This window comes from Pyxicephalus adspersus, chromosome 5, assembly GCF_032062135.1.
Source record: "Pyxicephalus adspersus chromosome 5, UCB_Pads_2.0, whole genome shotgun sequence".
NCBI classification, from domain to species: domain Eukaryota; kingdom Metazoa; phylum Chordata; class Amphibia; order Anura; family Pyxicephalidae; genus Pyxicephalus; species Pyxicephalus adspersus.
Genome location: NC_092862.1, coordinates 83,717,331 through 83,739,614, shown reverse-complemented (window position 1 = coordinate 83,739,614; position 22,284 = coordinate 83,717,331). Strand labels below are relative to the sequence as shown.

The 22,284-nt window shown below is 37.0% G+C and overlaps 1 protein-coding gene across 1 annotated transcript in view; it reads right to left on the bottom strand.

Moving 5' to 3' along the window:
* TRIO (trio Rho guanine nucleotide exchange factor) overlaps positions 1–22,284 on the bottom strand; it is a gene marked incomplete at its 5' end in the record, with an annotated part of 463,708 nt that overhangs the window by 349,264 nt on the left and 92,160 nt on the right. Inside the window, 2 exon segments of the mRNA XM_072411970.1 lie at positions 13,776–13,971; positions 17,132–17,306. Of these exon segments, the coding sequence (XP_072268071.1) occupies positions 13,776–13,971; positions 17,132–17,306 (371 nt within the window).

Below are 22,284 nucleotides of genomic sequence, written 5' to 3'. Positions count from 1 at the left end.
GTTATTAATATTTACACTAAAAGGCTAATTTCCAATACATAAAACCACATAAAATCATTTTTACACACAATAACCTCTCATTTCATAGTGTCCCTGTGAGGGATACATTCTGGTTTAATTCTCTACGCGTTTCACGGAAATATCTGCTTCCTCAGGAGAGAGAAGAGAGAATCTGATGCTTGTGTTTTTAGCAACACTCTTTTAAGAGTCAGTGGTGGGGAACAGATCGGTGGTCATGGCAGTGAAGCTGTTATCTGTTTTACTCTGGTATCAATTTTAAATCACATCTAGTTGTTGTTAGAATTCCTTCAGTTTTAATATTATTTCTATTAGTCAGTTTTAGATGGAACTTGAAGCAAACAATAATACCATACTGAAATCTCACAGCTGAGCCACACGTTTACACACCAGTTCTCCTGCATGCTGCAGTTGGCAGAAATGAGCCTTTTAATGTAAACAATATTAAAATTTTGTTATTTTTATAATATATGTTGTTGATTTTGGCCTAAAAAATCCAGATACAAAAATTGGTGTTCTTCACCGTATGTTCTTTTTTTCTTGGTTCAATAAGGGATGTGACCTATGTGATATATAACATATTTATGGGCGGAAATCTTCTTTTTCTTTTTTCAAACTGACTTACTATGTAACTATCTGTAGCACCATATTATAAGGTTCTTTCTTTTAACTTATCAATCAATAATAAAACAATATGCAAAAATAATCTAAAATAAAAAAAATACTTTGTACCTAATTTCTGTCCTTGAATATGAGCACACAAGATACTAAATAACCATCTGCTGGTAGTCTCCATAGTTTCCAAAAAAATAGTTACAGCTGCTTGGATAAGGGAAACCCACGTTATGGGCATGTTGATGTTGTCATTTGTAAGCTCCAGGGTCTTCAAACTAGCCAACCAAGCTAGACTTATGCTCTGTTGCTAGCTAAGCAACAGAGCATAAGTCTACACTTTTTTTTGCCTAAAAGTGGTAAATCCTACCTAGTGATCAGGCTTAAGCTGATCTAATAATTACTGTGTTCTTTAGTTGTTTTGTTTTAATAAGTATACATATGCACACACATTATAAAAATAATCACCCAGTTTATACTTAATTTTAATAGGGGAATTGTTTAACACTGATGCTAAAAAACTGGGAGCTAATAATATCACTTCTTGCACTTTATAGGTTCATTGTGTTAACTATTTAAAAAAATGAACGGGGTATCTAGAAACTTAATTTGGAATTCTTGGAAGATGAGAATGTTAAACAATCCTTTGAGGATTTCAACTTTTTTTTCAAATTATGTAATAGTTTTGGTTAAAAATACCAGAGGATTTCTGAACTGTGCACCTACTTGCCAGTTAACGTAAGCCAAAGTCCTGGTGTTGTCAAAGAGTGTCAGGACAGGTTTTCTTTAAATCTCCCTTAACCACCTGAGAGTTACACTGAGGTCTAGATTTCTGTACCAAAAGTGATCCACTGTTTTTCATGATTTTTTTTTTTTTAAATTGTAGACCTGTAACTTACCGAAATATGTCTGAACAGGGGTTCTAGTAGATATTATGAATATAAAAAATGTTTGAAACACACAATCATGTAAAAAAAAATACTTTTAATAAAATTAAAGGAAATTAGGCGAAGATCAGCAAAGGTAAGATAAGACACAGTGTTACACACTAGCCATCCAGGGAATAACTGGCAATTTTTAAAACTTTGATTCTGTATTTATTGGGGTTTGTTTTGAATTATTTTGTATTTGATTGGATACGGGAGTTTGTATCCAATCCAATACAAAATAAGAATTTGAATTTGCAAGTTATTTACTTTTATTTTATTTTTTTGTATTGGATTGGATACTGGAGTTTGTATTCAATCCAATACAAAATGAGCGTTTGAATTTACCAGTTATGTGTTTTGTATTAATTTTATATTATTTTGTATTGGATTGGATACGCAAGTTTGTATCCAATCAAATACAAAATATAAATTTGAATTTCCAAGTTATTTACTTTTATTTTATTTTATTTTTTTTTTTATTTTTTGTATTGGATTGGATACGGGAGTTTGTATGCAATCCAATACAAAATGACAGTTTGAATTTAACAATTATATACTTCGTATTTATTTGAATCATTTTGTACTGGATTCAATACAGGTGTTTGTATTGAATCCAATACAAAATAAATGAATGAGTTTCTATTTGAATTTCCCGCACACGCGCCGACGTCATCACGCACGCAGGGAGGAGCCGTCCGTTTTTTTTTCTCCGCCGGACGGCTTCTACCTTCAGAGATCATCCGGCGCTGGACGAAGAAGGACGTGGACGATCAGCGGGACCAGGTAAGATGCCGGCCGGCATCTTGTGTTCCGCCGGCCGGTATCTTACCGGTCCCGCTGGCACCCGACGCTGGAGAGGGAGATCGACGGACGACGATGGATGGAGGACGACGCTGGAATAGGAAAACGATGCTGGAATAGGAAAACGACGCTGGATGTGCACAGCGGGAACATGGAGGTAAGGATGTGACAAAATTACGGGGTTAACCATCCTAGCCATTTTTTTTTGCCCGTACCAAGGTCGGGCTTAACGGCTAGGTGGTTAAAGGTGCAGGACCAGGATTTTCCCTGTGAAAAGTATTGATTTATTGTCTACCACTTGGGATGATTTTACCTTTCCTGGTAAGTGGATAATCTGGCCCTCCAAGTTGTTTACCTGGGCAGTCTATTGGGAGAGAATGAACTATTAAACATGATGTGGAGTTTGAATCGCTGATGTCAATAAATCCAACATGGCTTTTCTGAAAGTAAAACTTTCCACTGTCCTCACCACAGCTTAATAGCTTTTTTTTTTTTTTTCTTGAGTCAAGAAAGTAGCTTTCAACCTGGCTACGATGGGATCGGGACACAAGCTCTCCCTTCATCATCTGATAGCTTGTGCTGTGTCTTCTATTGAAAAAAAAATGTTGTAAAAATGTGTAAAAGTGTAAAAATGTAGGGTTCCTCTTAGATAATAGTACCCACAATTTCAGCCACACAGATTTCAGGAATTTAAAGATATGGGGATCAGAATTTTAAACTTGTGAAAATACAACCTTGGGAGTGCAGTTTCAAAAGCAAGTGCGCCTAGGAGTACTTAATTGAAAATACAAATTGTGGCCCCCTGGGGCCACTTACATAGCAAGGAGCATTGGGGTGGGTCCCTAAATTGATACCTACCTGTTACAAACATATACCTGTCCTTCTATGTTACCCTGTCTGCTTCTCTTCTTTGAACCCCAATTTCCCCAGAATGGTGGGGTGTACAAAGCCAAAAATTATTATAACATGATAAGAAAATACTCTGCCCATCGAAAGGAAATCAGGGTCCAGGTACTGGTAGGGTACAGTCATGTGTAACAGGAAAGCATGTTTTTATGGGCAGAGTGTAGGTTGTTATGAAGCCATCGTAATGAAAGTTTGGGAGGCATTCGCCATAAGTGTTCCCTACTTGCACCTATATTTTTGTTACCTGCACCTCTATGTTCAGGAGAAATTAGGGTTGAAGGGGCAGGGCGTTTGGATTATACATGTGTCCCTCACTTGCACCTACATGTTCAGTTTCCTACATTTCCCCATTCCAGAGAAATAAGGGTTCAAAGAACAGAAGCAGAAAGTGTAAAATAGTATTACAATTATAGTTTTGTGAAAACTATAATTGTAATAATTGTTAACTATAATTGTGATAATTTTTAACTATAATTATATATATAGTTTTTCGCGTGGAAGTTAGTAACCAAAATGATCTCACTGCTGGAGCCGCGCATCCCCGGCAGTTTGACACTGGCGAGCTTGCATTAAAAGTCACTGTTCCCCTAAAAAAGCATTCTTTCTAATGGCACACATAATAATATTATTATTATTAATATTATTATTAATAAACAGGATTTATATAGCGCCAACATATTACTACATTAAATAGGGATTGCAAATGACAGACTAATACAGACAGTGATACAGGAGGAGAGATCCCTGCCTCGAAGAGCTTACAATCTAGTACACATATTACCCTTAGCCCTAAAAAAAATGTTTGTGCTCTTCAAACGTTTAAAACATCTATATGCGCATATAAACATCTATATGCGCTTGCGTTAGGCAAGAGTTAACTGAGTTCAGCTCCTCTACATAGGCGCCTATCTAAACGCTTACGATGCCTGATCCGAGGAGCCGTCATGGAACTGTGGGTTTACATGTGTTTTGTTTGTTCTTTTTAATTTTTTTGTCATTTAGTGTAAATTTAGTGATTTTTTTGTTTTTGTTTTTATGTGTTTCATATTTTAATGTGACCTTCCAACAAATGTTTCTTTTGAATAAAGTTGTTTGGAAAGGAGATCACATAACAACAAACCCCCAAAAAACAAACGACAGCATTTTACAATCTCCTAGGACACACAGTTTAAAAAGACAATTGTGATTGTTTTTAAGCTGTTCCTTTCTCTAAATTATTTGTAAGGCTAAAAATAGCACAATTGTCTTGTTAAAACTCAGTTGTTTGATGCGCATAGTTATGCGCCAAACTTCAGGAGTGTGTAGCTCATAGTTGTGCGCCAAGGCGGACCCGCTATGTGCACCTGAACTGTGTTTTATCAGTTGAAAAATGCACCGCACTTTTGCACAGTCCTCATTCAGGTAAGTTTGTATTTTTTGTGTATATTGCTTGTTTTGCTTCATATGCACTCATGTATGTATAGACATGAGTGCACATAAAGCCAAACATGTATGTATGCATTTAGATGTGTGTACATATACATAGAAAAGAGAAATTATAAGAAGAAATAGGCATAGAGGGCTTTTTGGACCATATTGCTTCACATTGAAAAGATTGCATATTTCTTCCTATGATTTCTGATATCATGGGCTTGGCTACAAGCAACATTCATGGATGATATTGCTTCTGGTTAAAAGAAGGAATCCATCTTTATGTGCTTCCACTACCAAGCTGAGGTGAGTAAGTCAATATATATAGTGGGCCAAGATCTAAAATTCCATTCAAATCTGCAGAAACATCCTGAAAGGAAGGAAAAGCAAGAACATGTTTGGCACAAAGAGGATTTAGCCCTGGAAGTTTTAGATACTAGTACTATTTGTTTTGTGTAAACACCTAAATAATGCATACACTCCAGTATTTATGAGCATTAAGTTAATCAGCAACACAACATCTGTTCATTTCCAAGAGTGCCTGACCCTGCTTGTGAGCTTGGCATTCAATGTGGTTTGATGTTGTGCCTTGCAACCTGGACCTCCTTCCATCACCATCAGGTGTGTTAGAATGAGTATGCAACTCAGCTGGACAACTAACTGACAACCAGTTTGGACAGCAAGTAGAAGTGTGTTTGTATACAATAGGGCTAAGGTCAGGCAGCACAGCACAATGACAACAAACCTATAACACTACCACTAATGAACAGAGGAGTTGTGTGGGGGCAAATCAACAGTGAAAATGTCAGACTATTAAAAAAAGAAATAAAAACCATGACAATTTAATCAGAAAAGGACTATGTACATAATACATTCAAATACCAATATGTGACAATGTGATAAATGCAACGAGAGGGGTCAAGTAGCACTTTGGAGTGGAAACCATGCAGACATTTGTACTCAATACTTATGTAAAAAATGACAAAACATTGCTGAAGAATTGCTAAACAACAGAAACTGGCATTACAAACCAGGCACAAAAACATTGCAGCAACCGATGAAACTAACAATAATGAGGATTACAACTAATGTTACATACTACAATTACTTACTAATGAAAATGCATATGTATTTCTATACATTTAAATGTATTTTGACATACACACAAGTGAAATCACTAAATGTTCCTTAATACATGTATTATAACATGTTTGCCTATAATCCTTTACTAAAATATTTGATTTCTCTAAAGTGAAAATAGAATGAAATTTTAATGAGGTCACAAATGTTTGTTCACATATTTTTTAGTCATACTATTGTGTGATGACATATTTGAAAGTGCCACTTAGTATATATCCAGCTTCATAGAAATTAGTTTGCATTGTTGCAGCCAAACGAAAAAGTATCAAAACAACAAGTGCAACAAATGTAAATATAAATGAAGCAAGTTTGTGATTAAGTAGAATGTAACATAAAAAAGTAGCACTTACACAAAAAAACATCAAGCATTAAAGATTCAAACTGACCTGTAAAATGGACTAGAGATGCTCACAGAACAGGGCGCAGGTGTGCGCTAATCAACTGCTGCTATCACCTCACTATTGAGGTTAACATCTACTCCTGAATCGCGCAGATGAAAATGATTCGCCTTAATTGGCGCACTCGGGCACAACTTGCGGTAATAGAGCTTGCTGACCGGCACGTGCGTACGCGCATTTCATTGATAAATCAGGGCTTATATCCCTATCTCTGCAGTCTATTCCTCTTTTGACATTTTACAGCTTGGGATTGCATGCTGGTATTAAGTCTATGATCTACCAGAACCTCCAGATCCTTTTTCTTTTCCCGCCCCCACAATCCATCGCATCACCCAAAAGATCTCACATCTTGCCGGGTGATGCGATGGGCATGTCCCCGCCCAGCTCACTGCCCTAGATCCACCAACGAAGCTGCTCGCATGACTTGGAGGCTGATCTCCGGGTGATGAAAGCAGCTATAGTAAATTCCAGGGGTAATGCAAGCGGGAAATTGCCGCTGGCATCACCCCCGGAATTTACTATTGGTGAAATCCTGCATGGTGCATCGCATCTAACTGCGGATGCGAGGAAAAAGCTTGGCGGGGACCTGGGCGGCATTTAAAAGCAAATTACCCGGTAATCTGCTTTTAAATTTCTCGCCCGGCCACGCCCCCTGGCATCACAGCAGAATCGCCTGATCGCCTCTGGAGTGCGGGGCAGAGGTAAAGGGGCTCCCAAAGTTAGCCCGAGTGTGACTCGGGGTTACCGCTTTTTGCATGTTTTTTTCACCCCGAGTCACACTTGATATTACCACTAGGGGGCTTAAAAGTGATCCTGTGATTTAGAACAAACCCTAAAATTCTTATACATCACTATAAACTGTAAAAGAAACCTATATCAATAAATACTCTACCTCAAATACAGGTGTCCAACTGTGTACATCACAGCTAAATATAAAAAATCCATATAAAACCCTTTAAGCCAATCTCCACAGCTAATAATCATTCCCATTCCATCAGAAGGCTTTAAAAATAACCCCACTTGTTTAAGAAGAGGACATACCTTTTCTAATATCTCCACAATTTACTCCTATAGCATACCAACGGCGTTTGGGAAGAGGGGTCTGCACCCTCTCTCTCTCTTATGTCCCGGCCATGTGACAGCGCTCACTCGTGGCTGGCCGGACTCCGCCCCCAACCCGGAAGTGAAGCTAGTATTGCACGTACATCCATTCTAGGATGCCTTTGTGTCTTGATAGTCCTGTTTTGTTTCCCCCATATTCATAACTTTACATTTATTTATATTAAATGTCATTTGCCACTTGCCCACCCAATCAAACAGTAAATCCAGGTCTTCTTGTAGATTATAGACATCCTGTATGGACCTAATTCCATTACATAGTTTAGTGTCATCTGCAAACACAGAAATGGTACTTTTAATCCCAAACTCTATATATTTATAAAGATGTTAAACAATAACAGTTGCAACAATGAAACCTAGGGTACGCCACTAATAACCTTAGACTATTCAGAGTAAGAATCATTAATCACTACTTTCTGGATGCTGTCCTTAAGCCATGTCTCTATCCATTTACAGATTGATTTTTCCAAACCTATTGACCCTAACATACATATTACCTGTCTGTGGGGTACTGTGTCAAATGATTTAGCAAAATCCAAATAGACTCTATCAACCGCTATTCCACTGTCTATGGGTTTTCTTACATCCTGATAAAAAGAGAGTACATTTGTTTGACAACTTCGGTCTTTATTGAAGCAATGCTGACTATCATTTATAATAATATTTTCCAGCAGAAACTCCTCTATGTGTTTTTTTTTTATCAAACTATCTAAAATCATTCAAACTACAGACATTAAACTAACCAGTCTGTGGTTACCTGGTAATGACTTTGCTCCCTTTTTGGTTTGCCTTACTTTCATTTTGAAGTTTTGCACATTTTATCTCCTTTTTAAATTTTTTGTTATATTCTTTATAGTTTTCAAACAATGAAGGTGATCCTTCATTTTTAAATTTTTGGAATACCCTTTTCTTGTTCTTTATGGCTTTTTTAACATCAGCTGCGAGCCACATAGGGTTTTAATTTCAACCTCTTAAACGTATTACCCATTGGAATATATTTTTCAGTGTGCTTGTGTAGAACAGACTTGTAACATTCCCATTTCTGTTCTGTGTTCTTTGAGGACAATATTGTCTCCCAGTCCAAGTCACAGAGAGCCAAAAAGAGCAAAATTTGCTCTCCTAAAATTAAATGTTTTTATCTTTTCTGTTTTTGCTTCCTGTTTACAACTTAGAATAAATGAAATCCTATTATGGTCCCTGCTACCCAGATTCTCTTTATTCACATTGTTTATAAGCTCTGCATTGTTAGAAGAAACTAGGTCAAGCAGGGTATCATTTCTAGTTCGGGCCTCTATAAACTGTACCATAAAGTTATCTAGTATTAAATTCAAAAATTTCCTCCCTTTTGCTGTTCCTGTAGTGCCATTACTCCAGTCAATGTCCGGGTAGTTGAAATCTCTCACGATTAAAAAATTCCAGTTTTTGCTGCTTTTTCTATCTGTGCTAGTAGTTGACTCTCTATTTCTTCCTGGGAGGCATTAGGAGGCCTATAGCAGACATCAATAACATTGGGGAACAATTTGGAACAAATTTTTTGTTGACTTCAATTTTTTAGCTTATTTACACTAAAATAGGTATGCTGATTCTAAAAGTGCAGGTAGTTTTCTTCTATAACGTCAGGTTTTTTCTCTACTGCTTATATTGATGTGATTACTGTAGCGTGGATTTGTATAGACTATTCATTTACACGCAAGACAGTGTGGTCAGAAGTTGTGTGCTGCTCTACGTAGTGAATAAGCAAAATTTATTTTTCTACTTACACACGTATTTCCTTTCTTGCAGATCATGTCTGGCTCTGCTGTTTCTCCTCGTAAGTGCCTAAACAACCCTGATTCATTTTGTTATATCTGTGGCAGTTTCACCATTCCCAGTCAAAGGACGAACATTAACACATTTGTAGAGCACGCCTATTTGGCATATTTCAAAGTTGAACTTGGTGATTAAGATATGTTTGGGCCCTTCATAAAGTGTGCAAACAGTGTGTCGAGGGTTTACGGATGTGGACAAAGAGATGTGATAAGATGCCATTTGGTTTGAAGAGAGCCAGGAGGTTATTTCAGTGACTGTTACTTTTGTATAGTGAAAACTTCAGGATATTAAAACATGAAAAATATATGTAACATAGAGTATCCTAGTCTACCACCGGCTATACGACCAGTGGCTCATTCAGATGAATTCCTAGTGCCAGTTTTCGTTGCACTACCCTCTCTTGAAGAACATGATTATGGTGATAAACTAGGTGACAAAAATGATGAAGAGTTGGAAATTATTGAAGACTCTGTTCATAAGGCATTTGATCAGCATGAGTTGAGTGATTTGACAAGTGATTTGGGACTATCAAAGAAGGCTTCAGACTCCTAGCATCAAGACTGCGTGAGAAAAACTTACTTGAAAAAGGAACTAAGGTATCATACTTTCGAACCAAAAATATTGCATTTCTGGAGTACTTTAGAACTGACAGTGGCTTTGTGTATTGCCAAAACATACCTGGTTTAATGGAGGAATTGGGAATTCCAATCTATAACTTAACTGAGTGGTGACTATTCATCGATAGCTCAAAGCGGAGCTTAAAGTGTGTCCTCCTTCACAATGGCAATATATTTGGGTCAGTCCCAATTGGCCATTCAGTTTCTCTTTGTGAAGAATATGCAAGTCATCTGTGTTGACCTTAAAATGGTATGCTTCCTTCTTAGTCAGCAACGCAGATACACCAAGTATCCCCTGTTATCTGTGCATGTGGGACAGCAGAGCTTGTGAGAGGCATTGGGTGGAAAGGAATTGGCCTCCAAGATCTGCCCTAAAAGCAGGTGATGCAAACATTCTACATGAGCCACTTGTTGATAGAAAGAATATTATATTCCCACCTCTGCACATGAATCTGGGTCTGATGGAACAGTTGGTAAAGCTTGTTTTAAGTACCTAATTTTGGCATTTCTTAGCCTGTCTTTTGAAAAAATAAAGGCCAGTGTGTTGATGGTCCACAGATTCTGCAGCTCATCAAAAATGAACACGTCATCAGGACAATGTCTGAAGTCAAAAAGAATGCTTGGTTATCATTCAAAGCCATTGTCAAGGACTTTCTTGGAAACACACAAGCAAATAATTAAACAGAAATTGTCCAGAACTTCTTGTAGAGCTACAAAAAAGCTTGGTTGCAGTATGAGCATCAAGGTGCATTTTCTGCATAGCCATCTTTCTAAATTCCCGGAAAACCTTGGTGCAGTCAGAGATAAGCAAGGTGAACGATTACACCAAGATTTCAAGGTCATGGAAGGACAGTATCAGGGTAGATAGCATGTACATATGATGGCTGACTATTGTTGGAGCATCCGGCGGGATTGTCCTAACACTGAACACTCCATGAAAAGCTATAATCATACATTTTTACCTTAACCATTTACCCAATTAATTGATTAATTGTAAAAAAAAAAAAAAAAATGTCATGGAGTAACAATAAATCCTTTGTTTGAACAAAAGAAATTTAAATAAACATTACATTCAAGTTATTATTTCAATATTGTTTCATTGTTTCACTTAGACAAAAATGGAGGGTAACTCGTATTGTAAAAACTGGATGTAATAGCATAAAAACTGGGGTTATTTCTGGATTCACCACCCAAAAATTAGTAAGCAAGTGTAAGATTGAACTCAACAAAAAATGCATTCCCCAGTGTAATTAACTGTATGTTATTCAACCCCACATTCAACTCCACCCATAATGCCTCAACCTCATTGCTTGCTCCATCAACAATTTCTTCTTTTTTCACACCGGTGAATAAATGTCAGTTTTTAAAATGTTTTTAAAAAAATATGGGCAGTGATGAAGGTGGGGGGAGTGACACTGGCTGTCCTGCCCCCGTCTTGCTATCACATGCACGATGCTCTTAAAGCATCACATTTAACATTATGAAGAGTGACTTTCCCCTTTTATATAATGGAAAATTGTGTTGTTTACACTTCTAAAACATGGAACACTAGGCAGTTGGATCAAAATATACAGCACTGAACAATTTGGACATAATACAAAAAAATGGAAAAATTGGCCATACTACCAAGCCAGGCATTAGAAAGTTGGAACAAAGTATAGAGGGTATGTAGAACACGTACAAAATAGGAGGTTACTGAATACCTATGGCATAAATTTGGAGCACTAAATTTGCTGTGTCTTGCCCCACCCAGTTTTTTACCACCCAGCTGAAAAAAAGAATTCTGGGGAGAACACTGAACTGACAAAGACAGCTTGGCTTCTGGGGGCCTTTTAACTTTCAATATTGTGTTTCCTATAGGAGGCAGGGTAATTTCTCAGGCAATCTGTCCTGGAGTTCGAGAAAAAAAGTAATCTCAGTAGGGTAACCAGTGTCAAAATGTCTGCGTAGTGAGACTTTTGGGCTAAGAGAAAATGCCATGATGTTTTGCTTTCTGAGAGCAAGTTGAATTGGCGTTGGGAAATGAAATATGGTTGAAAGTATGAACAAGCAACGTCAACTCACAGCCTAGAGTGGAGATAGTTGAACTAGGTTCACCAGGGTCCCCAGTAGCAGAGTCCTGAGCAGGGCTTGGGAGTTCTATTCTACAGTGATTTTAAAGTACACGTCAGCTGCCCCCTTCACGTCATGACTCTTGCCTTAGCAAGAGTTCAATGACCTCAGAAATGTTGGGTCACGCACTGTGTCCATAAACGAACAGTCTGTGGAGTTTAAAGCAGGAAGAAAAATTGCTCTACTCTGAAAGGACACCCAAAGATTTGTGTCCATGAATCGGCCCTGGCAAGGACAGAGAAGTGGATGGAGTCTTAAAATTGTGTTATGTTGTTCTAGCCTGCGTTCGTTACGGTCGGCAGCATGTAAGATAGGTAAGGAAGGTAAGCTTTCCTTCCTCCGTTAGGCATACCTGTTAAATGGTGTTCAGTAGTCCAGGGGTAGGACTGCCCAAGGAGGTGATTGGAACCCCGTCAAAGCACGTGTCTAGACCCCCATGTCCATCCAGAGGTGGATACTTTTATCTAATAATTCAACGACATTACATGGGAGTTCCATGAAAATTTCCCGCATGCTGTCCCCACACTTTGCCTTTCTTACTACACTTCAATCCAGTATGTTTAACCACAGGATGTAAGATAACTGTTACTCTGACCAGACAATTACATTCATCAAAAGATCTTCACTGACACATCTGTAAACTCCTAACTTGACATTTCTTGTTCATGATTCCACCTCAGACAATAAGACAGGTTACACAGTGAGGAACTACTAGAAAATTTCTTTTTGCAACAGGGTGATGACCCAACAGCTTTTATTTCATATTTATTGAGATAAGATTATCACTGTAGTATACTCTGGTTTGCCTCTAATTTCATCTTCAGATGATGATCAAGATAAATGTATAGTTGCAATAATTTTAAATGCACTAAATGCTAGAAGACAGCATTTATATTGCATATGTTCAGTCTTCTTCTTTATGATTCTGATTTGTGCTGGAGTTTACATATTTATCAACTCCTAACAAAGTAGCCGCAAAACAGTGAAAGCTATTTCAGCAAGAGTTGCATTTCAAGAAAGTCATCGTACAGGCTCTATAAACTACAAAAAGACCAATCAACCTGCGCAAGCAGAGTGAGCAGTAAAGAATGTTTTTAATTACAGAAAGCCAACGCACAAAGGAAAAGTATAATCTGAAATACTGCACAGGTTAGTAAAATATCCCAAACGCCAAATTTCAAAAAACATATAGAAATAATTGCTTATATCAGATCTGAACTTTAAAAACAAGACTAGTTAAACTAGACCATGCCAAAAACAAGGTTCTTTTTCATTTGTATTAGCCCAGTTTGTACAATTGTTCATTGAATAAATTTTCCTTGCTAAGGTTTTTCCTTTTACAGTTGTTCTCCGCAAGAATTGTGTTGAACAGTGATGAAATTGAAATGAAAGTAATATTTGCATTTTAAAAGCATTTTGTATATAATTTGTGTCTACTATGTCATATATTTACCTGAAAAGTTTGGTGTCGAAGGCCTACATTGGTTTTAAATAATACCAGGTTTTAAATATTAACAGCTACAATAGATTTAAAGCTACAAAAAAAAAAGATTTTAAGGTTTAGAGGTTGTTGCATTACTTGCTAGAAAATATATTATACTTAAAAGGTAAGTTAAAAATTCCAAAAGTAAATGGTGTGAAAAAATTGAAATCTTACGAAAAAAATTCTCTTTTTATACCTCCCAGATCTACTTGTTTTCAAAAAGCATTACCATTTTAGAGCAGCAGAAGCATAACCACTGTATTTCTAGTAGGTTATCAACAGCCTGTGAAAAGAGTTTGTGGGACTCAGTAGGTCCTCTCCTAACACTGCAGGTTGTTTGTTAAATGACAAGGGTTTAAGTGGAAATAGAAGAGTTTATCCTGCACAAAATCTTCATAAAAAGCTTCTTTTACTGCCATACCTGAAGACTGGACCTCGTTGACATACTGTAAGAGTTCTTGTCCTTGGTGGATGACATCAAAAGTCAAATTATTCATTGTTAGGGCTTTGTCTGCATGGTGCTGAAGTCTTTGTTCCGCAAGTGTAAGATCCTCTGTGTCAAAGTCACTCATTTGTAGAGAAAGTTCATCATTCCAAGACTCTAGATCAGAAATTATCTATGATGCACAAAGGGAGAAATATTAGTTAAAAATCTGCAGACAAAACAGATATTGTCTATTTGAATGGTTTTAAATAACAATTCAAAAAGATTAACACATATTAGTCATTTGTCAATAAAAGCTAAACTATACATTACCAGGCCAAATTTAGAAGATGGCATATGTCAACTAACTTGACTATTTAATAAATTATTGAATACCTAAATATTTTTAAATATAATATATATATTTTAGGACATACTGTGCAATGTTTTTATTTGGTAAAATGTTTAATAAAAAATAATGCAGGGGCGTGGCCTTGTCATGTCAGTATGAACACAACTGTAACTGTTAAACTCGTCAAAATTTCCCCTTCCCAGACATCCAGTCTCGACCTTTTTATTATGAAGGGGCAGAGGTTCATTCAAACATCACTTTCAAGCAGCACCACACCAGAAATCAAGCGTTCCTCACCCCTTTGGGCGCAATAGTTTTGGAATTTGGGCACAAACAAGATAATGCCACCGAAAGTGCCTCAGAGATGAGGCACTCCTACGTACTGAGACACTGCAGCGGAACAGTCCAATATGTGAAACTGATGACTGCCCAGGAAGACCCTCTCATAGCCTATTAATTCCATTTATCTCCTCTTTTTACTTGACAATTAAGAGTGTACCTGAAGGTTTTGAAACAACAGGCCCTGCTACAGACCCTAACTACTAATGCCAACATGTCCCCAAAGGCCCCTTCGGGAGCGAGACAGGTCATGGCTCTAGTGACTGATGACCTATTATTTATGTGAATGGGAACCCTGATAATCCCGTCTCACATCATCACCCTGCAGTGCGTGTGCAACAGGAAGACCATGTGGATGACATCTTGGAATTCTTTTTGGAACCAGATGGACACTCAAGGGCTGGCCTTATGGAAAAAGATTGTCAGTTTACAATCAGCATATGGTCAGGCAGTTGGCAAAACTTAGTTGTGATCATCTTCATCTCTCTCAGGTTTCATGAGCACAGACCCCTCTGACCCAGGTTAATATTAATATTATTATTATTATTATTATTAATAATAATAATAATAAACAGGATGTATATAGCGCCAACATAATATGCAGCGTTGTACATTAAATAGAAGTTGCAAATTGACATGACAGGGGGGGAAAATAGAGTGGTGGGAAGAAGTGAGGGTTTTAAGAGACATAAGATGGGTAGGCAAAGTTTAAAAAATGAGTTTTGAGTGATCTTTTAAATGAGCAGAAATTAGGAGCAAGCCAAATAAGACGAGGAAGAACATTCCAGAGAGTCAGGCAGCTACAGAAAAGTCTTGGAGCCGTGCTTGTGACGAGGTTATGAGTAGGGAAGTCATTAGTAGGTCACTTTTGCAGGATTAGCAATACAGTGCTTTAAGGTATGTTGTCCTGGATATTATGTAAATGATTACTTTTTCATTCTGCAGTCTTACACTAGTTCTAAACACAAGTTTGTACTCCTACATTCTTTTGTTTGTTATTTTATATCTTCTGTATATTTTATCTAATCTTGGTAAATGGTTTAAAACTTTAATAAAATAAATTATTGAAAACAAAACAAACAAAAAAAATTTGGGGGAGAATAACCTGGCTTTTTTGCATGCAAACTTGGTATCCTCTTTATAGCAACATAAATCTTGTCAAACCAGGAAAAAGACAATTTGCACTACAGACAGATGCCAGCGTTTGCTGGTTGGAGCTCATCTTCTCCACGAGGACGCCGTCAGTTGGAGTCGGCATTTAGGAGGCAGGAGCTGGCAGCAGATGCCCAGATCTTCTCCCGAGCAGAAATGCAGCAGTATTTCATCTATTGGATAAGTATACTTGCTTTTTATTTTTTTTATATTAGATAAGGATTGTTTATAGAAAGAGTAAGTTTAAGACCCAATATTAAAGAAATAGATGCGCTGTATACATGGGTATGAAAAAAAAGCTCTGAACAATTAATTCTGGTGAGTTTGTAATATTTATGAGTTTGTGATATCAAATTGATTTTTTACCTTTAGATATCATGTTGGTTGTGAATATAAAATTGAATAATAATGAAAAGGCAATTATATATTGGGTTGGTTAGATGGTGGCTTAATAAGGATTATGATTTATCATGTATAAAAGGAAGGGAAATGTTCTGAACATTTAATTTTGACGAGTTTTTAACATTTATGACTTTTAATATATTAAAGTGATTTTCTAAACTTTTAAGCATCATTTTGGCTGATAATATAAAACTGAATATTAAAGAAAAGATATTTTACAATAGATTGGTTAAGATGGTGGCTTAATAGGATTATGATATGGTATGTATAAGGTCATTTGAAAGTGTATGTGTTATGTTAGCTAATATAGTTTGTATGTTGGCTATATATTTTCTTATGGTTGACATGAGTTATAAAATGTAGGCATAAAATAATTTAAGTATGAGTTCACAAAGTCATGGTTTTATAATTACACAGTAAATCAATATGGTTTTGGAATAAATCACCTATTTATAATCACTTCTATCAATTAGATACACTAAGTTGCATAATTGAAAGTTGAAATATATTGTGAATTGGTTTCAATATATGAAATGATGGTCACACATAATTTGTGGTAGGCACTTCTACAAGGGAATATATTTAGCCAATGAAAGTTTTTATTTATCCAATCTGTTGTACTGCGATGTAGGTGGATCTAGGTATTTGCTCTCATTGCTATGTTCTTATGCAGACTCCAATAAGTTTTAAGGAGATTAAGATAAGATGCATCACTGATACATGTTAGTAGAATTTAGAATCTATTGTATTATTTTGAAAAATTATATTGGTCATTATTATTCTGCTATGTATGTATTCAGATCCCAATCAATCTCTTGAGGAAGCAGCTTTTGTCTGTGAAACATGTCGAGCAAGAATTGAGATACATATAAAGCATTAGAGTGTCATATAAGTTTTTTAAGTATGACTTTTTAAAAATAATTATACTAGTAAATTAAATATGAATTATTTTAATAGATTTGTGGTAATTTTGTCTGCCTTTAAAGTCCCAATTTGATATTGTTCTGTATGTCTATGTGTAAACTAGGGATGTGGCAGTGTGCTTAAATTGATGTAAACATGTGGAATGCTCAATATCCTATAAATATTGGGTTAAAATATAACTCACATCAATAGCATCTCTTTCAAAAATGCGCAGTTGCAAAAAGAGTTCTAGCTTTATTTTTCTTTCTTGAAAAAGTTCTTCCATCTGTGACTGGGCTTCATCAAGCTGCTGAAGAATGCTCTCTATATGACTGATAGAACTATTGTGTGGAGTCTTGTTACTGGAAATAGCTGAATCCCTTTAAAAGTAAAAACAAACAAATATTTTTTTAGGTTTTTTCTGATCAAACAATATATATATATATATATATATATATATATATATATATATATGGATGTAAATTCGGTCTACCATATCCTAGAAACTTATTTGCAGAGTCAGAAAGCAGGAACTATGACAAGTGTATACATACATACCTGTAGAATATTGAAATCCTGAGCTATGCTCTTTGGAAACCCTGCAAAACAATATGAAATTGTTTTTCAAAGCTAATATGTTCCTGCATTCCACAACTCTGTTTGTACCAACAAGGGGAAATAGGTGCCTGCTTTCAACATATACTTTTTGCACTCTCTTACTGGGTTATGGATGAGACAGTAGTGTAAAAAAAATGGTTTTAGAGTAAGTATGAAACTAGCTACAACTCCTAAATGAAACATCACATATCAATTTCCACCATTTTTGACACCAATAGTTTCATTAAAGTCTGGGGTGTGTCTAATTTGTTTTTGGTGTAATGGGTCAGTCAATGTGTAAAAGTAGCCATACAATATAATATATTATAACTACATTTATTTTATTTGAATTTTACTGAAAAGAAAAACTGAATCTAACGAAATGAGTTTAACATTTACTAGAAATGTCTTTTCCTGTGGCTTTGTCAATTGATGTCAAGCATGTAATCAGATTGTCTAAATCGTCACCATATTTGGCACTTGGTAATATCAATATTTAAATTTTCAAATGTATGCACACAGTTTTGCACATTCCTTCTCTGCATCTATAATCATCAACACTCCAGCTTTGTCACACTGTAAAGAAAGAGAAAATTATTTTGCAGTGTAGTGAGTTACAAGATACCCTGCCATGTTGCAAAAATGTGCAGTTGAAGGATCCGGCAAGAAGATAAGAGGTTTTATACTTCCTCTCAAGTGGCTTATGTTTAAAAAACATAATATCTATCAGGGTTCTCCTAAGAAATTTTTTTTAGCTGTGTGACAAACAGGTGGGAATTTTTGTGTGCGTGGCTATGTTGAACTGGGCGTTTACAGTAACAATGACATGCAGATATTATCAAAGACAGGCATATATTATTTACAACAACTAGGAGTTAAAATGGAGGAGGGCACAACTGGTTACCTTTACCTGTTTTACATTCAGTGACAATGAAGGAGAAACTCACAGCCAGGATGGAGGAAGTCAAAGTTACTTCCTTCATTGTATACCTGATTAAGGTAGTGACCTGCAGACATAGGTCACCCTGTGGTAATGCCCACACATGATGCTGGAGTCTCCATAACTGAAAGAAATAAAAATCCAGTGAATGTAAGGAGTAGGCCAGGGACAGCTCCAGAGAGTGAATGAGCAGTTCATTAACTGTGAACAGCTCCAAAAACCTGAATGTTTCCAAAAAGGGTGAACGCCTCCAAAAACCTGAACAGTTCTACAAAGGGTAAACGGCTTCACAAAGATGAAAAGCTCCAATATGTAACCCTTACAGAGTACTGAATTTGAGTTCATATTACATAATAATTCTTTGTTTCTTCTTAGAGGTTCAATTGTCTGCGGCTTTCTCATAATCAAAGTCATGTAGATATGGGTCTTCCAATGAGATCATAAGGTTATTCGGTGTGGCTTTTGATTCATCTGATTTCTCAAGCAAGTCTTGATTCTTTTCAGGGCAGAAAACCCTCTTTCATATTCAGCTGTGCTTACTGGTATGACCAATCAAATAGCAGCCAGTTTGATAAGTTTGGAAAAGATACTCTGCGCTCACTTGTTGTTACTTGTTTAAATAAAATCTGTTTTTGAGATTTGCGCATTGCTGACTTTTAATCATTTTTTATGCAACTGCTTACATTTTTGTTTGCCATTGTCATAGGTAAAAACAGCGGGAATGCCATTTTTAGAATAATGATTGACCTCCTGGGCGTTAACCCTGAGTGTTACTCGGAGTAGAAAAAAGGTGCTAGGAGCGGTAACCCTGAGTCACATTCGGGGTAGGTAAACCTTTGAGAAATAATAGCAAATACAGTCTTTACCTGATCTGTCAGCGTCCCGCATCGTCCTTCGCATCGTCTTTCTTCCTCTGGCCAGCATTCTCTGCACTTGATGAGTCACCGGGGAGTTCCCAGTGACGTTGGTGCGTCCGGACGCTGTGTTCGGGGTGGGGCGGGAAATTCAAATTAATTTGTATTGCATTCAATACAAAATAACTGCATTGAATGCAAAACAGTGAATTTATATCTGTAAAAGCAGTACATTGCCTTACATGAACATTTATTTTACAGTATAATATATTAGTATAATAATTATTTACTTTTTTACATTTTAAAATTAAAAACATTTATTTTTTTAAATTTAATTTATTTTGACATGATTTTGTGTTTCACACTTTATTATACTAATACTAATAAATTATACTGTAAAATAAATTTTCATGAAAAACAATGTACCACTTTTAGATATTTATGCTGAATTTCAGTAAGGTTTTCATCTTGACTTTGCCTTTACATCTGCCTAAACCTTCCACTGTGATGTCATTTCGCTCAGTGGCCTTCTTTTCCAGTGCAGCTATGATACTTATGATACACTATCTTAATGATTTTACTGCAGTGTCGTGAGACAGCCATCTAGTTATCAGTGGCCATTTTCTATTTATTTGGTGAATGTTCAGAATATGTTGGATTTTGAAAAAGTAAAACAGCAGCCTTAAAATATCATCAAGTTTTTTTAGCTCCAGGACTCTCTTTTTCTAACAGATCAGCAGAAGACTCAATGAGCATCTTAAATTTTTTCGTGGTCCAACAAATTTTCTTTTTGAATTCTTGTGCATGGCACTGTTACCTAAATTAACTTCTTTGGGCGATGCTTGTCTTAATACTTCATGCACACAAAACACTAGATACCAATATCTTTGACTGTCAGCCAACTAAAACTTTTTAACCACTGTGTGTTGATGCCAGATGAGCGGTGCTTGCTTGTATCCTTTTCATTTGGCAAAGTGTTTGCACAAGAAAATTTACTTGATGGATAAGCCTCCAATTCATTGATTTCTTAAACTGAAAAAACTGCACCTGATGTCGTACTTTCTTTAGGCTGTGGTGTTTTCTCCCGGGCCTGTTTGAAAAATTTGGTATGTGAAGTTTATTTTTAACCTTTTTAATCATGATGGCTTTCTCCCTCTTCGGTCTTATGTTGGCTGCCTCATTCAATCTCTTTTGATATGACACTGGTCCCTCCAATGCTCGTTGCAGCCTCTCTGATGCAATCTTTTCTGTGCTTGCTGGACTCTCTGGCATCAGAACTAGTATTTGGTTTCAGCTCTGTTCTTTCATGTTTTGGCTTCAGTCGTTCCAGTATTTGCACTGGTATCTTTGGCAGCAGTTGTCCCTCTGGCGCTGGTGTTCGGTCAGATTTTGCTACCTGGAAGGTAACAAATCTGTAGGGTTAAGGTAGAAACATTCATACACAGGTGGAATACACCAAGGTAAGCCAACCAGATCCTGTATGCACAGATAGAATGCACCAAGGTAGCCCACCAGATCCTAAATACACAGAGGGACTACACCAATTTTTGAAGGGATATACATAAAAAAGATCACCAAAGACTATGTCAAGTCTGCAAGGATATTCACAGGGAATATTTGCAGAAATAGTTTTCAGGGATAGTCTGGTAAAATAGCCTGAAAAGAGCCAGCAGACAAGAGGTAGTTTCAGACTGGCAGTTAAAAACGGTTTACCGCACGGGTCGGGGTTTGTCAAAAAGGAAGTTTGCAACAAATATACTGTCCCCTTCTTTGTTTTGGATGTTCCGGAGGAACTTTTGTTTGGATAGGAGAGGGAGCTCACACGGTTGCTGCTCCTATTTCCTATCCCTGAAGGTCCCAAGCCTATTGCAGTATATGGTTTTAATATTATGGGGGATTAATGCAAAAAGAAAAAATCTTTCTAAATTTAGTTCCATAAAGCCTAAGAGAGGGACATAAGCATAACACAACTAAAGTGCTGCACTGCGTAATTTGACCTAAACATTAAGAGTTACATAATCCCGCGTGGCCAAAACATTGCCACGCGGGATCATGTTACGCTATAACACTTGCACCGCAGTGCTGGTTCTTAAAGAACCAGGGTATGCACATTGGACATCTGGCAGCAGCGATATTAGTACTGCTCACTGATATTCTTATTCATTTCCTATGGAACTGCTGGAAGTAGAAGCTAACATGTAGCGTGTCTAGAGAGGCAGTGTTTCCCTTGTGTGAAGAAGTGGTAAATGTACTGCAGCCTTGCCACAGGTACAGTAAAAATAACAAAATACATTCTCACTTTTTAAAATACCAATTCCCTGATTTATATGTGGATGCAATTTTTCATACAGTTTAGCAAGCAGTACACCCTAAGGGCTTGTTCACACTTGCTGCCCAAATTTGCAAGCTCAAGCACTCACTCAGCAGTGCTGGTTCAAACAGCACCAGTGTCTGTATGTGTGATAGCTTGCAGCAGTGAGCGGTAACTAGTACTTGTATCATGTAACCCAGGAGGCAATGGGATGCTCCTTTTAGATATTAAGTTTGGCTCAATTCACACTGGCAGTGAGGTTTCAATGCGTTTACGGCTTCCTCGGGCCAAGAAGCAGCCCTGTTCTCACTCATTTGAAAGTTCTCAGTAGGTATGAGAGCAGGATATTACAGTCCTGCTCTCATCGCTGCTCAACAGATCCAAGAAGATGAGAGGGGGGACTGTCAATATCTCGCTGCTCAGCAAATCCTAGAAAATGGGGGTGGTACTGTCAATGTTGGCTTACAAGTCAGTCCCTGAGGCGATGAGGACTGGATTGCGGATGTCTTGCCCTCATTGCTGCTGTGTAGATCTTAGAAGAAAAGAATGGGACTGCACTGTCCTGCTGTCAATGTTACTGAGAATTTTAAAGCAGGTGACGGTAAGGCTGTTTCTGCCCTGCTGTCATTAAGTCTATGACAGGTGTGTGAGAAAGC